The 14,937-nt window shown below is 48.2% G+C and overlaps 1 protein-coding gene across 1 annotated transcript in view; it reads left to right on the plus strand.

Annotated features, from left to right (window-relative positions):
- The first annotated feature begins 28 nt into the window (after positions 1–28).
- The window catches only part of CUNH9orf135 (chromosome unknown C9orf135 homolog), a 40,543-nt gene continuing 25,634 nt past the window's right edge, over positions 29–14,937 (plus strand). Inside the window, exon 1 of the mRNA XM_014519462.2 lies at positions 29–340. Coding sequence (XP_014374948.1) covers positions 258–340 — 83 coding nt within the window. The 5' untranslated portion in view covers positions 29–257. The remainder of the gene's footprint in view (positions 341–14,937) is intronic.

A 14,937-nucleotide genomic window follows, 5' to 3' on the forward strand; every position in this document is an offset into this window, starting at 1 on the left:
TCTGCGGCCCCGTGTGAAGAGGCTCGCGGGGAAGTAGTTCCGGCGCCAAGCGCGGAGCGTTTCCTATTGTTAGTTCAGCGTCTCCCGTTGCCTGGGAGATACAGCAGCGCCGCCTGCGGGGGAGAATCCTCTGACGTCAAGGGACTCTCGGTGCAGCCAGTTTGAGGGACTATTTGTTTTCTCTGGTGGGGGGAAGCCAGGCGCAGGGTTACATCGAGAGCTCCCACTGGAGGGTGGGTGCTGCGACAGGGAGCGGGATGGACCTGATGGAGCGCAAGGGGGCGCTGAGCCTGTGCTCAGGCTGCACGCGGTACAGCAACGCCACCCTCCTGCTGCCCAGGTAAGGGGGCCTGGCACAGATGCCATGTATGGCGCTTTGACACCAGCCAGAAAGCTGGTCTGCCATAAATGTAGCACTGTTTGGGGCTGGTTGGTCCTTTCATTCCGCCAGCCTTAGGTCTTTCTGGTGGGGAGGGGTGCGCCTGGCATATGTGCCATGAACGGTGCATGCCCCCGGCAGCTGGGGGGGCATGGCTGTGCTGGCAGCAGCGATGGGAGCATGGCGGCAGTGAGCAGGAAGCTCCCTCAGACACTGCCAGCTGTGTCGGTGGCAGCCAGCGGGGATTGCTGACCACCCGCAGACGCTGCTGGTGGGGTGGTGAGCAGTGACTGCCTTTTTGCAGGGGGTGCACCGCCATGCTCAGGGGGTGCACATGCACTCACATGCACCCTCTATGCTTCGTCCCTGATACGTGCCATTTATGGCACTTTAGGGACTAGCCACAAAGATGATCCACCATAAATGTGCCTTTTGTGGTTAGTTGGTCGTTTTATCCTGCATGGATGCCTGGGGGCACTGGTGGCTGGCTCCATGAGTGGTACGGTGGTGGTGGCTGTTATTTTTCTACCTCCTGCCAAAGTCAGTGCTGGAGGATTACAGCCCTAGTTAACCTACTCTTCTGGAACAGTCTATGACATATTCCTATGTTTAGAAGCTAGTGGTTTCCCAAGGATGAGCAGTCAGTGAGTATAGGGGTAATTTAAGGGTCTATTTGTGCACCCAGTAAATTATGATAGGGTTGGCTCTGTAGTTGTGGGAGCAGGGGGAGGCAAGGAATATGGTAAGTTGTGTGTACTGTAAGTTCCCTTGCTTGCATAAGATTATTTTCTTTCTCCTTGTTTTCTCACAATAATTACTAGGGTAAGTAATGTACTCATAATGGTAGCGGGAGCATGACAAGAATGGGAGAAATCTATCCCCTGTCTCGGACGGCCAGGGCCGACTCAAGTTACGCTCGTACGTCAGGGCAGGCTGGTGAATGGAGAGGCAGACACAACTTACTGGTTGTAAAAAACTTTACTCATGCCACTTACAATCACGACACAGGTGGTCCGGTCGTCGGAACAACCACACAAGTTGCTCCAGCTGGCGGGGCCCAAGCCAGTTAATCCGTCCGCAATTCCAAGCCGGCGGGGAAAGGGGTACGTCGGGGTTGCGCTCGGTGACGGGAAGAATGATCGATAGGTGATCAGTCTATCGATCGGCAGCCGCAAGTCAGATAACTTCAGAGGCACTCCACAGCGTGCTCAAAGCTCTTCGACTTGGGCGGAAGTCGCGCGGAATTTTAAACGGCCAGCGAGCCAATTACTAGCCGCCATGTGTGAATAATTTAGCACTGGCCAATAGCGGGGCACAAATTTACATCCGAATAGCGGGAACTCTTTGCACCGTGCATTTCTGTGCTGCAAAGAAGAAATGCATCCTGCAAAGGAAACTGTAAATTGGCGGGAACTCTCTCCTGCACGCGGGCTCTCAATTGCTGCAGAACACTCTGCCGTGCAAAGGAGCTCTCATGTGGCCAGGAAATTCCATAGTGCCGAGGCACCAAAATCACTGGGTTGTGACATCCCCAAGCAAAAATGGGGAGCGAAACTTCAAAAGGCATCACCCTACTAATGTGTTGGAAAGTGCTGAGATGATATTTTGAGGATGAATGGTGGTGTAAACACCTATTATGATCTCAACAGAGCCCAAATACTGTATTTTTCTTGCATATCACCCACCTCAAATGTGATATGCATCTTGTTTGGGGAAAGGCAGAATGAAGAAAAACCTATTTTTCCACAGTTACAGCTGCCAGAGCACAGACAGAGCCTAATATTCAGCTCTCCTTACATCCCTTTCTTGCTATGGCAAAAGCTACAGTTTTAACCCTTTCACAGTTGAACTGGCTGCTTTTGCCTGTGCAGGAAAGGGAGGGGTGAGTGAGCTGAAGATTAGACTCTGCTTCAGTTCAGCTGTGAAAAAGTTAAAACTGTGGCTGCTGCTTCTCCCTCTGTGGTTCCTGGGAGGGAGAGAAGGAATAGAAATAGGACCCATTTTACAATGTCTCTGTGTTTCTGTTCTGGAAAGAAAAATCAACTTCCCAGTTTAAGACATGCACTCCAGTTTTGGAAGGCTAATTTTTGGAGGAAGGGCATGTGTGGCATAAAAACAAATATGGCAGATATGGGCCTTTAAAGCAGGGGTTAGCAATCTTGGCTGGCATGTGCCAGACTTTGTGATTTGCCATCTGCTGTCACTCCTGCTGCAGATTATCCTGACCTGTTTGCAGCAAGGGAAGATCAGACATGGCAGAGTAGCAAGCTCCATGGTGGAGGGAATTAGTGTAGAAAGAATGGGTGGTATGGCACAGGTCTGTGCCTCTAATTCCCCTGTGGTGGATCAGACCTTCATGGGCTGGATCAGACCTCTTCATGAGCCTCATTTGGCCCCTGGACCATAGATTGCCAACCTGCTCTTTAAAGTGGTTCGGCAGTTTTAACTCTCCTCAGTGTCTGTCCTCAAGTAGCGATGGGTCTCTTCACTATTTCCTACTGAGGTGTTGCCTACCAGCATTTTGCCAACTTCTACCCTAACAATTAGAGTCTGTCTCATAATTGACACAAGCTATATTGCAGATAGATAAGAATAAGTGTGGGTAAGAAAACTTTCTGCCTCATTCTCTCTCATGATTTGTGTTTTGCATTAGGTTTCTCTTTAGTGATTGCTATATCTTGATTACAGTATGTTCAATTTAATTGCATAGACTTGTGACTGAAACAAGGCTATGCAGTTACCCAAAGTTAATGTAATTAATACTCATTAAGAATAATCCAGCTGAGCTGCTGTCTGTGCTGTAGAATTTGCAGTCCTGATACTGAGTAGCAATTTCATTTTTAAACTTCTGACAGTTTCAGGCTGGTGTTGCCCTGAACATTAAAGGAACTTGCCAGTTTTGGAGCTGCTAGCACCCCTCATTTTTAAGGGTTCTAATAGCAGCTGTTGTATTTACTGCATTTACCATACCCTCTTCAATTTTCCCGCTTATTGCTGCATTCTTATATGACATCTTTAACTCTAGCACTGTGATTCTCAACTAATGTTCCATAAGTGTTTTAAGGGTGATGAGGTGCCATGCAAAAACAGCACAATTAGGTGTGCAAACACCTACACATCGTTCACAAAATAAGCCCATAGATTTCAAGTAGGAATCCACAGTGCCACAAACATCCTGACCTGCTGAGGTCTTGTTGCATTCTTTGCAACAGAAGAATGGCTCTAGTATTTTTTCTGCAGTCAAAATACAAGTGGAAATTAAGAGCTAGCATTTTCTGGGGAGTGCCTTGACTCTAAAAAGGTTGAGACTGCACTGCTTTAGCATCTGAGCTGTTCTTTCACAAAGATAAAAATAAAAGTTATTGTGTGTCTGTTGTTCTCCCTTGCCACTAAAACGCTGGCATAAGGGGGTTAAATGGGGTGGGTGAAGTGTTAATTGCACGAGAGTGAGACTCTTATTGTGGGAGGGCTGCAGTACAGATGGAGGTTTTATTTAGTTCTGATGGGGCAGTTGGTATTTGGCCTTGAATTTTGTAGTGTGGCTCAGTAGCCTTTGAATTTATACCATTTCTTGAGGTCCTAAGTGTCTCCTCTCACATTAAAACATCTTTATCGTAGTGCAGGGATCTCAAGCAGTTCGGCTCCCTGGGCTGAATCTGGACTAGGGGTGTGCAACCTTTTTGAATGTGGGGCCGGATCATGAACTTTTTATCACCCAGTGGGCCGGCAGGAGCGGGCGCTCACGCAGCCTGTCCAGTCTGGCCATGGCGCACAGGGGTCAAAGGGTGCCGCCTGACCCCACCATGTCCTCCCTGCCACCTGGGCGGCCTCGAGGATGCTCCCACACCTGCGTGCCTGGGCTCAGCAGCCAGGAGGACAAGTGGGGACCCTACAGGGGGGTGTGGGACGTGCAGGGACACCCCCCTGCTCCCTCTCCCCTGGGGCAGCCCGAGCCTGAGCAGCAGGGCTCCCTCCCTCCCTGGGGCCTGCGACTCACCACCCTCAGCGCAATGTCCACGGGTGTGGGGGGATGCGGGGAGGTGGGAGCGGTGCCAGCTTCCCACCCTGACAGCCACAGCAGCAGCATCTCCTGCGGGGTCGGCTGCAGCATCCCTCCGAACTGGCATCTGCGCCCACCTGCCCACTGCACCACAACCTGCTCCAGCCTGTGCAGCTGGCAGGGACCGGCTCAGGGCGGGGCCAGCATGCAAATGAGGAAGGGAGGGCGGGGCTAGGGAGCGACACTGTGAAATGAGGGGGGAGGGGAGGAGCCGCACCGCATCAGCAATGTGAAGCTGACGCGGTGCATGTGGGAACTTTGTCCCTTCCCCAGCCATTAGGAAGCTGCTGTGGGACTGGGGGAGGGACAAGTGGTGGGAATGAAAGTAAACAGTGTTTACTTTTGTTTCCCATCGCAGCACCTTGGGCCTCAGAAAACGGCATGGTGGCCTGCGAGCCATAAGTTGGACAAGCCTGATTTGGACCACGGGTCTCTTTGTGGGCCAAATTTGGACTCTGTTAGTGGGCTTAGCAGCAGCAGCGATAACTTGTCAAGCTCAGGGAGCCATAGGAGTTAATGCAATCATTGTTCACTGTGCCATCACTTAAATGAGTTCCCATAGTCCAAAATTTGGTAGTGGGCCCCCACCCATTAATTTCCAGCCCCTGAAGGAGCCCTGTGGGCTGTATGTTTGATATCTTGTGGAACATAACTATTACCAGCTTTTTTGATTGCCTATCTATTGTTGGCTGACTGTCAACTCTTTAGACCTCTGGCTAAATGCCAGCTTATATGGATTCTCCTGCAGTTCTGCCTTTCTAGTCCTTTGATGTTCCTGTTCTATCAGACCTCGCTGTTCCTGAGTACATGGGGGAACAAAAAATTAAAGATTAGAGTCCATGTGGAAGCAACTGAATGTGCAGTATAACAGGATGGGGTTCATGAGATTGTTAAAGAAAGGAGGAGAATCAGAGGGTCATGTGGACTTGTGTGGGTAATGGAAAAGCAGACTGAAAATGAAGGGGATAAAAAAGATTAGATTAAATGGCAATAAGGATGGGCTAATGAAGGTTTTGAAGGGCTATATTGGTAGGGACCTCAGTGTCATGACCCAAAGGCATGATTTTGTGTGTGCTTCGGCACCAGAATTATCCCCGCCAGGTTACAACTTCATTGCAAGGGAGAGTTTCCTATTGCAGAGGAGAACCCTGGTGCAGGGACGAGTTTCCCGCCTCTTTGCAGCTTCTTTTGCAGGGTGCATTGCTCAAGTTGCAAGAGAAATGCACGGTGCAAAAGAGTTCCCGCCACCCGTATGCAAATTCGTTCCCCGCTATTGGCTAGTTCTAAATTATTCCCACGTGGCGGCTAGCGATTGGCCTGTTAGCCGTATAAGAGGCTTGAGCAGTTTCTGCCCAAGCTGAAGAGGACTCCACATCCATCTCGTGGGGACTCTGGATACACGGCAGGGTAATAGAGACCCTGTGTGAGATTCAGAGGAGCTTGGCGACCTGATCCATCGCCCACCTCTTCCCATCTTCGAGCGGAAAGAATTTATAAGACGTATCTACGAGTCCGATTTTGGTGGCGCGCTCACCCACAGCATCCGGAGCTCTGTTCCGTGGAGCCTAGCAAACTCCACGCGACCGTCCGTGTTGTCTGTGTCTGTAACCGCCACTCAAGAAAGCGTTCCAGCCTACACCACTACCATCTCTGGTGTAAGTAAACAATCTTTAAATCTACCGTTAAGCGTCTGTGCCTAATTCCAGCTCGTCGCCCTCCCTCTCCGATCCAGCGTGCCCGGGCTGCTGGCCACAGCCCGCGTGCAGCACAGAAAAGGGCCCGGGTCGCTCCCGGCCCGCACACTCAGTAACTTCAGGTTGCTGTAAGGAGTCAAGTTGACTCCTAAGCATGTTTATGTTTAATCTTTCTCAGTCTAGGCTCCAAATCTCATTACTTGTAATTATTCTTGTCTACCTTTCATGAGTACTTCTGACATTTTCCAGAAGTTATTGATTTTTTTTTTTAAAGCTTACTGTTAATACATGCTCTGATCAGTTCTTGCATAGAGGCTAAATGCAAACATTTGGGAGGGCTGGGGGGTTAGATCAGGTTAAAAATGGCCACCCGATCTACTTTGTTTGCCAAGGTATGGACCTTACACTTAGACCTGGTCTCAGTGATCGGAAATCAATCTAAACGCATAACAGTACAGAAGTTCCACGCATACAGACCAGTCTAAAAATGGCAGAACCCAGTCTTAGATAGACCTGGATTGATGTACACTCAGACTTAATCGATCTAGATTAGACTGGTGCATGTAACTTCTGTACAGTTACCTCCACAGCCCCGGGGCTGGGAAAACCCAGCTGCTGGCTCTGGCCCTGGGGCTGCACTTTTTGTATCTGCCCCCATAGCACTGGGCAATTTTTAGCCCCCCTGGCCTCTTGCCATCCCCGCCGTAGACCAGCCAGTCCCCCCATCACTCCCAGTCCCTCAAGCCATTCCAGGTGCCAGATTTATCAGCGTTCACTGCTTCATAGTTTCATAGTTTCTAGGGTCGGAAGGGACCTGGGCAGATCATCTAGTCCGACCCCCTACCATGGCAGGAAAGAGTACTGGGGGTCAAACAACCCTAGCAAGATGGTCATCTAACCTCCTCTTAAAACCCCCCAGGGTGGGAGCCTGCACCACCTCACTTGGAAGCTGGTTCCAGACCCTAGCTGCCCTGACCATGAAGTAGCGCCTCCTGATGTCCAACTTAAACCTTCCCTCCGCCAGCTTGTGACTGTTATTCCTGGTCACTCCTGGCGGCGCTCGGGGGAACAGGGACTCCCCCAGTGCCTGTTGATCCCCCCAGACTAGTTTATAGCAGGCCACAAGATCCCCCCCTCAGCCTTCTCTTCTGGAGGCTGAACAGGTTCAGGTCCCGTAACCTTTCCTCATAGGACCTGCCCTGCTGTCCCTTGATCATGCGAGTGGCCCTCCTCTGGACCCTCTCGATGCTGTCCACATCCCTCTTAAAGCGCGGCTCCCAGAACTGGACGCAGTACTCCAGCTGCGGCCTGACCAGTGCCGCATAGAGGGGGAGGATCACCTCCTTGGTCCTGCTTGAAATGCATCTGTGGATGCACGACAAGGTACAGTTGGCCTTCCTAGCCGCCTCCCCACACTGCCGAGCCATGTTCATCTTGGAATCAATAATGACTCCAAGATCCTTTTCCACCTCCATGCTGACAAGAGGGGAGTTCCCCAGCCTGTAGGTATGGTGCCGGTTGTTCCTCCCCAGGTGCATCACCTTGCACTTGTCTGTGTTGAACCCCATCCTGTTCTCCTCCGCCCATCCTTGTAACCTGTCAAGGTCCGACTGTAGCTTGTTGCTCCCTTCTATTGTGCCCACATCCCCCCACATCTTGGTATCATCAGCAAATTTGAACAGGGTGCTTTGCACCCCCTCATCCAAATCACTGATGAAGATGTTGAACAGGGCGGGCCTGAGGACCGAGCCCTGCGGGACCCCACTGCCCACGTCCTGCCAGGCTGAGAAGGACCCATCCACTACCACCCTCTGGATGTGCATACACACACATGTGCACCTTGTGCTTCTGTACCCTCTTCCCGCACAGATGTGCACACACACAGCCCTGACCCCCTTGGCTCCTAGGAGCCTTGCTGGTGGAGTGGGGCAGTGGGGACAGTGCAGAGACCTGTAGCTAGGATCTATTCCCTGTGCACAGAGGATCTATTCCCTGTGCACAGAGGCTGGACTGCACTAGGAGCAGCCTCTGTGTGGCACCTACCAGCCCACACTGTGCAGCCACATAGCACCTCTTCCCTGCTGCTGGCAGCTGCCTGAGTCTCAGCAGTGGCTGCAGTGGCAGGGCATAAGGCTGCTGGTAGTGGGGGGTAGGTGCCATGTGGCCATGCAGCATGGGCTGGCAGAGCCTGGGGTGCACCACACAGGGGTCACTTCCAGCTGGGTCCAGCCTCTGAATATGGGGAATGAAGTCTGGCTGTGAGTCTCCATGTTGTCCTGCCCATCCCATTCTGCCATCCTGGTTCACCCTGTGCAGGTACCCAGGCTGTGGTCCTGGCTCCCTCCCCTTCCCCACCCTGGCTCCTACCACACCAGGTAGGAGGAGGAGTGCTTAGCCCAGCCTGCCCCCTGCCTCCAGGCTGCTCAGGAGGAGCCAGGCCAGGCGTGTGTGGGCAGGGTGGCCCCAAGGTGGAACTTTTACTTAAAAGCTCACCAACTGGCTGGGACAGCCTATGAAATCTAGGAGTATCCCAATCAAACCAGGACATATGTCCATCCTATCATTGACTAATGCTTTTTGTAGCAAATACCTCTCTTCTTTTAGTTCTGTGGGCATTTGTTATAGTGAAGTTGAGCTATACATAGGGTGGCTATATTATGTTTAAGGAAATCTGGGATGCCCCCACTCAAATCAGCGGTGCTGTTGGTGGCAGAGGCAGCCAGGCAGCAGTCAGGGTGCAGTCGGGCGGGGAGGCAGAGTGTCGTGGTGTGCCAGATGGATGGACGAACAGGTGCTACCCTGCCTGCACGTGCCCAGCCCGGTTCCTCTTCAGTAGCGGGTGGAGGTAGGAGGCAGGCTGGGCTAGGCATTGCTCCAGTCCTTCTGCCTCTCATGTGCAGCAGCAGTGGTGCTTGCCTGCCTGGTGCCCCATACTCCTTCACCTCTCTGCCAGACTGCACCCCTGTGATTCCAGGACTTCCGATTCAATTCTTACCAATTGATTGGGACACCACCATGACCTATAAAATCCAGGACTATCCCGGCCAAACTGGGATGTATATTCACCCTAGCTATACATCTATTTTTTAGTGTGAGCAATTATTGTATGAATTACTCTGAGTAATAACTTTTTCAGATTTTTATTCTATAGTTCGCTGCGGCTGTACTTAGCTATCTTCCACTTACTTTCTTATATTCCTATCCGTTTACACTGTTTGCTACCAAATCAATCAGTATATGGATCTCAATTATAAGGAGTTTTAAATTTAATGAAGCAGAATGAAGAGCTGTGTTCTCCCAGAAGCTATTCAGCTACTGTTGCTTCCTAATCAGAAGTATGTTTACCTGGATAGGGTGCGGGATTCCTTCTCTTTTAAATACCTTTTTTAAACTGTTTGGGCATGAGACTTTGAAACGCAGTGCAGATTTCCTGTTTAGCCTGTATCCTTCTCAAAGAAAATATGCATTTCAAAGTGCAAGACCTTTTAGATCTTTGGCTGTGTTTGTGGATGTGGCAGTGGTCTTTAGTCCTTTTAGGCTCCATAATTCTGTGAATTGAGCAGAACCCCTTCTCAAAAACTAGTTTGCTTATTACAGTGCTTATCTTCTTGCACAGGAGCCAGGTAGTTGGGGAGTGGGGAAGGGTGAGCACTTACCTCCTCATACAGTGGCTGGGCAGGGCTGAGCATGTACTTGCTTCCTCCCACCTTGCACACCCTTAAAACGATTTTGTGAAATCCCAGTTAAGAATCACTGGGATACACTATAAGTAAGGGCATAGTGCATACTTGACTGGAGAGTGGCCTCTTGAAGACTCTGTTGTGCCATCAGGGTCTGGCCTCATCAGTTGTGTGGCTTCTCAGAATAACTGCTGAGTTCCAAAAAGCTACATTTCTGAAATGAAGAATAACTTGTCAGCCTTAAACATTTCCCTATTTCAGTCAAGTCTAGAAAATGTTATAAGCGTGGTTTCTCTTAGTGGTTTGGTTCCCACTAGAATGGGAGATTTCAAATAGGCAGAATATAAGTAGTTCAGCTTTTTAATTTATCAATAAAGCCAGGTTTAACATATTTACTTTTGAAAATAGGGCCATTGGAGCTGTAGGAGTGATCTGGAACTTCAGTTTTAAAACTTGTTGAAAGGCAAAGTATGACATATATAGAGAATTATCCTGATTTGTTTGGCATAAAACCCTATTTTTTCTTCCGTGCTTTTATATTCTCTTCTATTTTTATTTTAATGCATGAATGCTTTTAAAGTAGCCTAGGGAGCCCTGCTGCTAACAAGCCCAGCTCCTTAACTGAAAAGACTGCTATAACTTCATTGGGAGTTATGCTGAATTCATGTTTGCAGAATTCTGTTTCATTAGTCTGATCACTTACACACAGAGAGGGTGAGGATATTGCAAATGTAGTCTTTATGACAATATTTTCAACATTTCCTTGTTTCAATAAAGTCAATAAAGCTGTAAGCATTTTGAGTCCAACTAGAAAGCACAAAGATATTGTGGCGGTCGAGTGGTAGGCCGGGCTGTGGCCAGTAGCCCCGAAACGGCAGGCGGGTACTTTTGACCGATGGAGTGGAATTAGGCACGGATGCGTATTGGTAACAAATAGATTGTTTACTTACGCCATTGATGTATGGGCGCAGGCAGAGTTGACAGACTTAGTTGCAGTTGCAAATGAGTTACAAAGACTCTCTTAAACACGCGAGAGAACTGGGACGAAGTTCCCGTAATCGGCTTACTGTGGTACTGGGGTCGGGGTACGTCAGGAGGGTCATGTGACGGGGAGTCGCTGGTGGGTGATCAGTCTGCCAGGTTCACTCTGAGAAAAGCACTGAGTTCTCCAACTCCAAGGTGTATGCGGAGTTCTCCAAACTCCGAGAAATGTGCGGAGTTCTCCAAGTTCTCTGAGTTCTCTGAGTTCTCTAATGTGGGTGGAAACTGCTCTAATTTTTATATGACTAACAAGCCAATTGCTAGTCACCAAATATGAATAATTTGGAACTGGCCAATGGTGGTGTGCGTGTTTGCATAAAGTTGGTGGGAACTTTTTCTAAGCTGTAACTTTCCATTACTGTGGCATATAGTTACTGGGTTCTGACATAGCGGAATTTTCCACTGCGCCATAACATTTAGAATGATTGACAGCAGAATGATTGACAGCGGGATCTTCCACTATGGCAGGAGATTCCACTAAGGATCAAACCAAAGGAATGTTCCACTGTGCCATAGGCATACAACTACTTGGTTCTGACAGATATAAGAAAAGAGCCAATATTAAAACTAAACAACACCCCCATACACACACTTAATTCTTCTTTTGATTTGTACAGAGGGTGGTTTATGTAAAGATCAACTATTCCTATTTATTGTCCTAGTAATATATTCTTCCATTCTGCATTCCTCTAAAAAGTACTCATAGTGTTGCTCCGTTTGAGAAGTGTTGGGGACGAATGTAGTGGTGTGTCCATTGAAGGCCACTATATTGTCCACCTTGAGGTTTATGCATGATTGGCTTTTTCAGAGATGGCAATGGTGTCTCCCTTTTATCGCCAGCATACCTTTATGTTGGAGATGGTGGATCTCCTCATCGAAACAGTGAAAACATAGTTTTGATGAGCATGGAAGAGGGGAACAGTCCCCCCTCTATTCTTGGAAACCCATCTGCTCCTACTCCACAGGTTAGGTCTTTACAGTCATGAGACTATGTCTGAGTACAAGATGGTAACTCTATGCCATGGTATTCTCCCCTCTGGACTTGATAGCTGAATAAAAATTAATGTTATTCCAAGTAGGATAGTACTAAATCTGATCCTGTCAGTAGCTAGAAAAGTGGCGTATTGTCCCTGTTGTGGGAAGTACCCACTAGCAACATTGTTCCCTGAAAACTGCTGCAGAAGGAAACTTTTGTTGCAGCTGGGTTCCATATTGTTGGAAACAGTTTCCCAGAGGTCCCAGGCCTTTTCTCTGTTTGGAGATCACAACTGGCCGTCTACCTTCAACCTACCAGGACCCAACTAATAACAGGGTTGTAGTGTCAAGCAAAGTTGATACACATTGACTGGCTAAGATATAAATATATAGGGAGGATTTCAGATTTTGATCTGCTTCTCTATTCAAGACAAAGTCCCTTTCCTGAAGAATTTCAATGACCAACCAGCAGTTCTAGAAACTAAAAAAATACTAAGCCACAAAGGTGAAGGTTAGGCACACAATGCCAGCTGTAGCCTTTTTGGTTTAAGGTAGACCCATGAGCATTGTTTTTGGTATTTTATTAATAATTTAAATTTCAGGAATACTGTGCCAACAGTTTAAGATTATTTTGCAAAATATTGAGGTTTTTCCTAATGTTTTAAAATTGATTTCTTTTCAAAATCTCTTGCCCTGATTTACATGATAATTAGGCATTTTACATTACAGGCTTCAGTTCAGTTCAGAGCCCCATCTTGGCATGTGCAATAAATAGACCAAGGTTGTTAAGGGAAACGCATTGTTTTTTCCCCCCACCTTATAAAGCCCTCAAATCCAACAACACTCAGCCATATTCCTCATATTATTCATCTGCATGGAACTGTTGAGAGGGCTAATGTGACAACACAGGTTGACAAGCCAGTAATATGAATGTTGGACCTGGACCTAATTAGCACTCCCCAATTAATGGCTGACCCAGTAGTCTGGTTCCAAGTGGGGTGATCTTTGGCCCTGCACTGGTTAACATATTGACTACGCATATCTATCACCACCCTATCAATCCGGCATCCGCTTGTACTATGACTAAATAAGGAAACTCACACACTGATGTGTAATTGAAATAAATTAATCAGTTTATTAATAACAGGTAAATATAAATAACTTGGACAACAGATACATCAAATAACAGCACTGACTAGAAACCAAGTACACACCCAATAAAACTATTCCTATAACTCCTAAAATCTATACCTAACTAATCTAATACCTATCTTGCAATTCAATTTTTATAGGGGCACAATAAAACACTATAACCTTGGAGGCAATATTGACTCAGGTATGGGGATGAACTTTATTATATGAGGGGAAAACTTTATTAAATACTGGATTTCTGCTGCTCAGGGTCACAGTGAGTGTAGATAACACCAAGGGTGATTATCTGATGGCTTCTTACGTTCTGCTATAGGGAAGGGAGGAGAAGGGAATGAAGGGGAGAGCAAGAGCTGGTGATACTTACACTGGAGGGCAGAGGGCTGCTACTTAAGCTCTTTGAGCATCCAGGGAGAAAATCCAGGGAGCCAACCCTAACCACTCTCATTGGGAGATCACAACCAGGAGACCAGCAGCGTTGAGGACAGGTGGAATCTCAGGAGTAGGAGCTGGTGGGGATGACGGCCAGCTCTATGGCGGCCTCACTGCCAATGGTGTCCTCAGTTCGTTGGACATCCACAGTCGCGGCATAGCCCAAGGCACAACACCACACAACGGTCACCCACCCAACGCACCAATACTCCACCAAACCACTTCCACTTCGTTCATTCAGCACATTTCTATCACTTTCTCACACACACCAAATCAACAGACTCAGACAATGACAGTCTCTCTCTTGCTCACAGGACCCTCTCAGTACGCAGACCGACATGGGCCGAGCCAGACCAGCAGACGCACACACCTGGCTTTATATACTAAAAGTGCACATAGCTCCACTGGGTTGTGCACACGACACAGTTTTGTGTACTAGGCACTCTCTCCCAGCATCTTCTGAGCTTAACTAAGCATGCTCCCAAGTAGGAAGGTCATCCGAAGTTCAACAAATGACCTACTTAGGCTATTTATCTGTGCATATCGGCTGCTTCCCAAAACAGCCAAGCAGGTGAGACTAATTGACAGTGCCATGGACTCAGAACTAACCTTATCTCCAACATGAAGATGGCAGTCCGATTTATACTTTCTCTGCTTCAGCTGCTCATTTTTTCTCTGCCCACCCACGTGCACGTGAGATGAAATCCTGACTTTATTGAATTCAGTGTCAGAACACCAATTGAATTCGGTAAGACCCAGATTTCACCCACACTGACTGATGTGCTCCTCCTACAAGCAAGAAGGAAATGAAAAACTTATTCTTGGATTCTGTAACTGGTGTCCAAATATGGGTTTTTTTGTTCAGTTATCCTTTTGTTTTTCTGTTACCATATTTTCTTGCATACAATGCACCTTTTCTTTCTAAAAAAATCAGGATGCATATTTTAAGCAAGGAAATGTGGTAATAACAGCTCCTGCTGCTCAAGCTTCTGCCCGGGGAAAAAAACAGGGCTCGGTCCTTGGACCGGTACTCTTCAATGTCTTCATCAGCGACTTGGACGAGGGAGTGAAGTGTACTCTGTCCAAGTTTGCAGATGACACAAAGCTATGGGGAGAAATGGACACGCCGGAGGGCAGGGAACAGCTGCAAGCAGACCTGGACAGGTTGGACAAATGGGCAGAAAACAACAGAATGCAATTCAACAAGGAGAAATGCAAAGTGCTGCACCTAGGGAGGAAAAATGTCCAGCACACCTACAGCCTAGGGAATGACCTGCTGGGTGGCACAGAAGCGGAAAGGGATCTTGGAGTCCTAGTGGACTCCAAGATGAACATGAATCGGCAGTGTGACGAAGCCATCAGAAAAGCCAATGGCACTTTATCGTGCATCAGCAGATGCATGACGAATAGGGCCAAGGAGGTGATACTTCCCCTCTATCGGGTGCTGGTTAGACTGCAGTTGGAGTACTGCGTGCAATACTGGGCACTGCCTTTCAAGAGGGCTGCGGATAACCTGGAGAGGGTCCA

The sequence above is a fragment of the Alligator sinensis genome, unplaced genomic scaffold (assembly GCF_000455745.1).
Source record: "Alligator sinensis unplaced genomic scaffold, ASM45574v1 scaffold308_1, whole genome shotgun sequence".
Lineage (NCBI taxonomy): Eukaryota > Metazoa > Chordata > Crocodylia > Alligatoridae > Alligator > Alligator sinensis.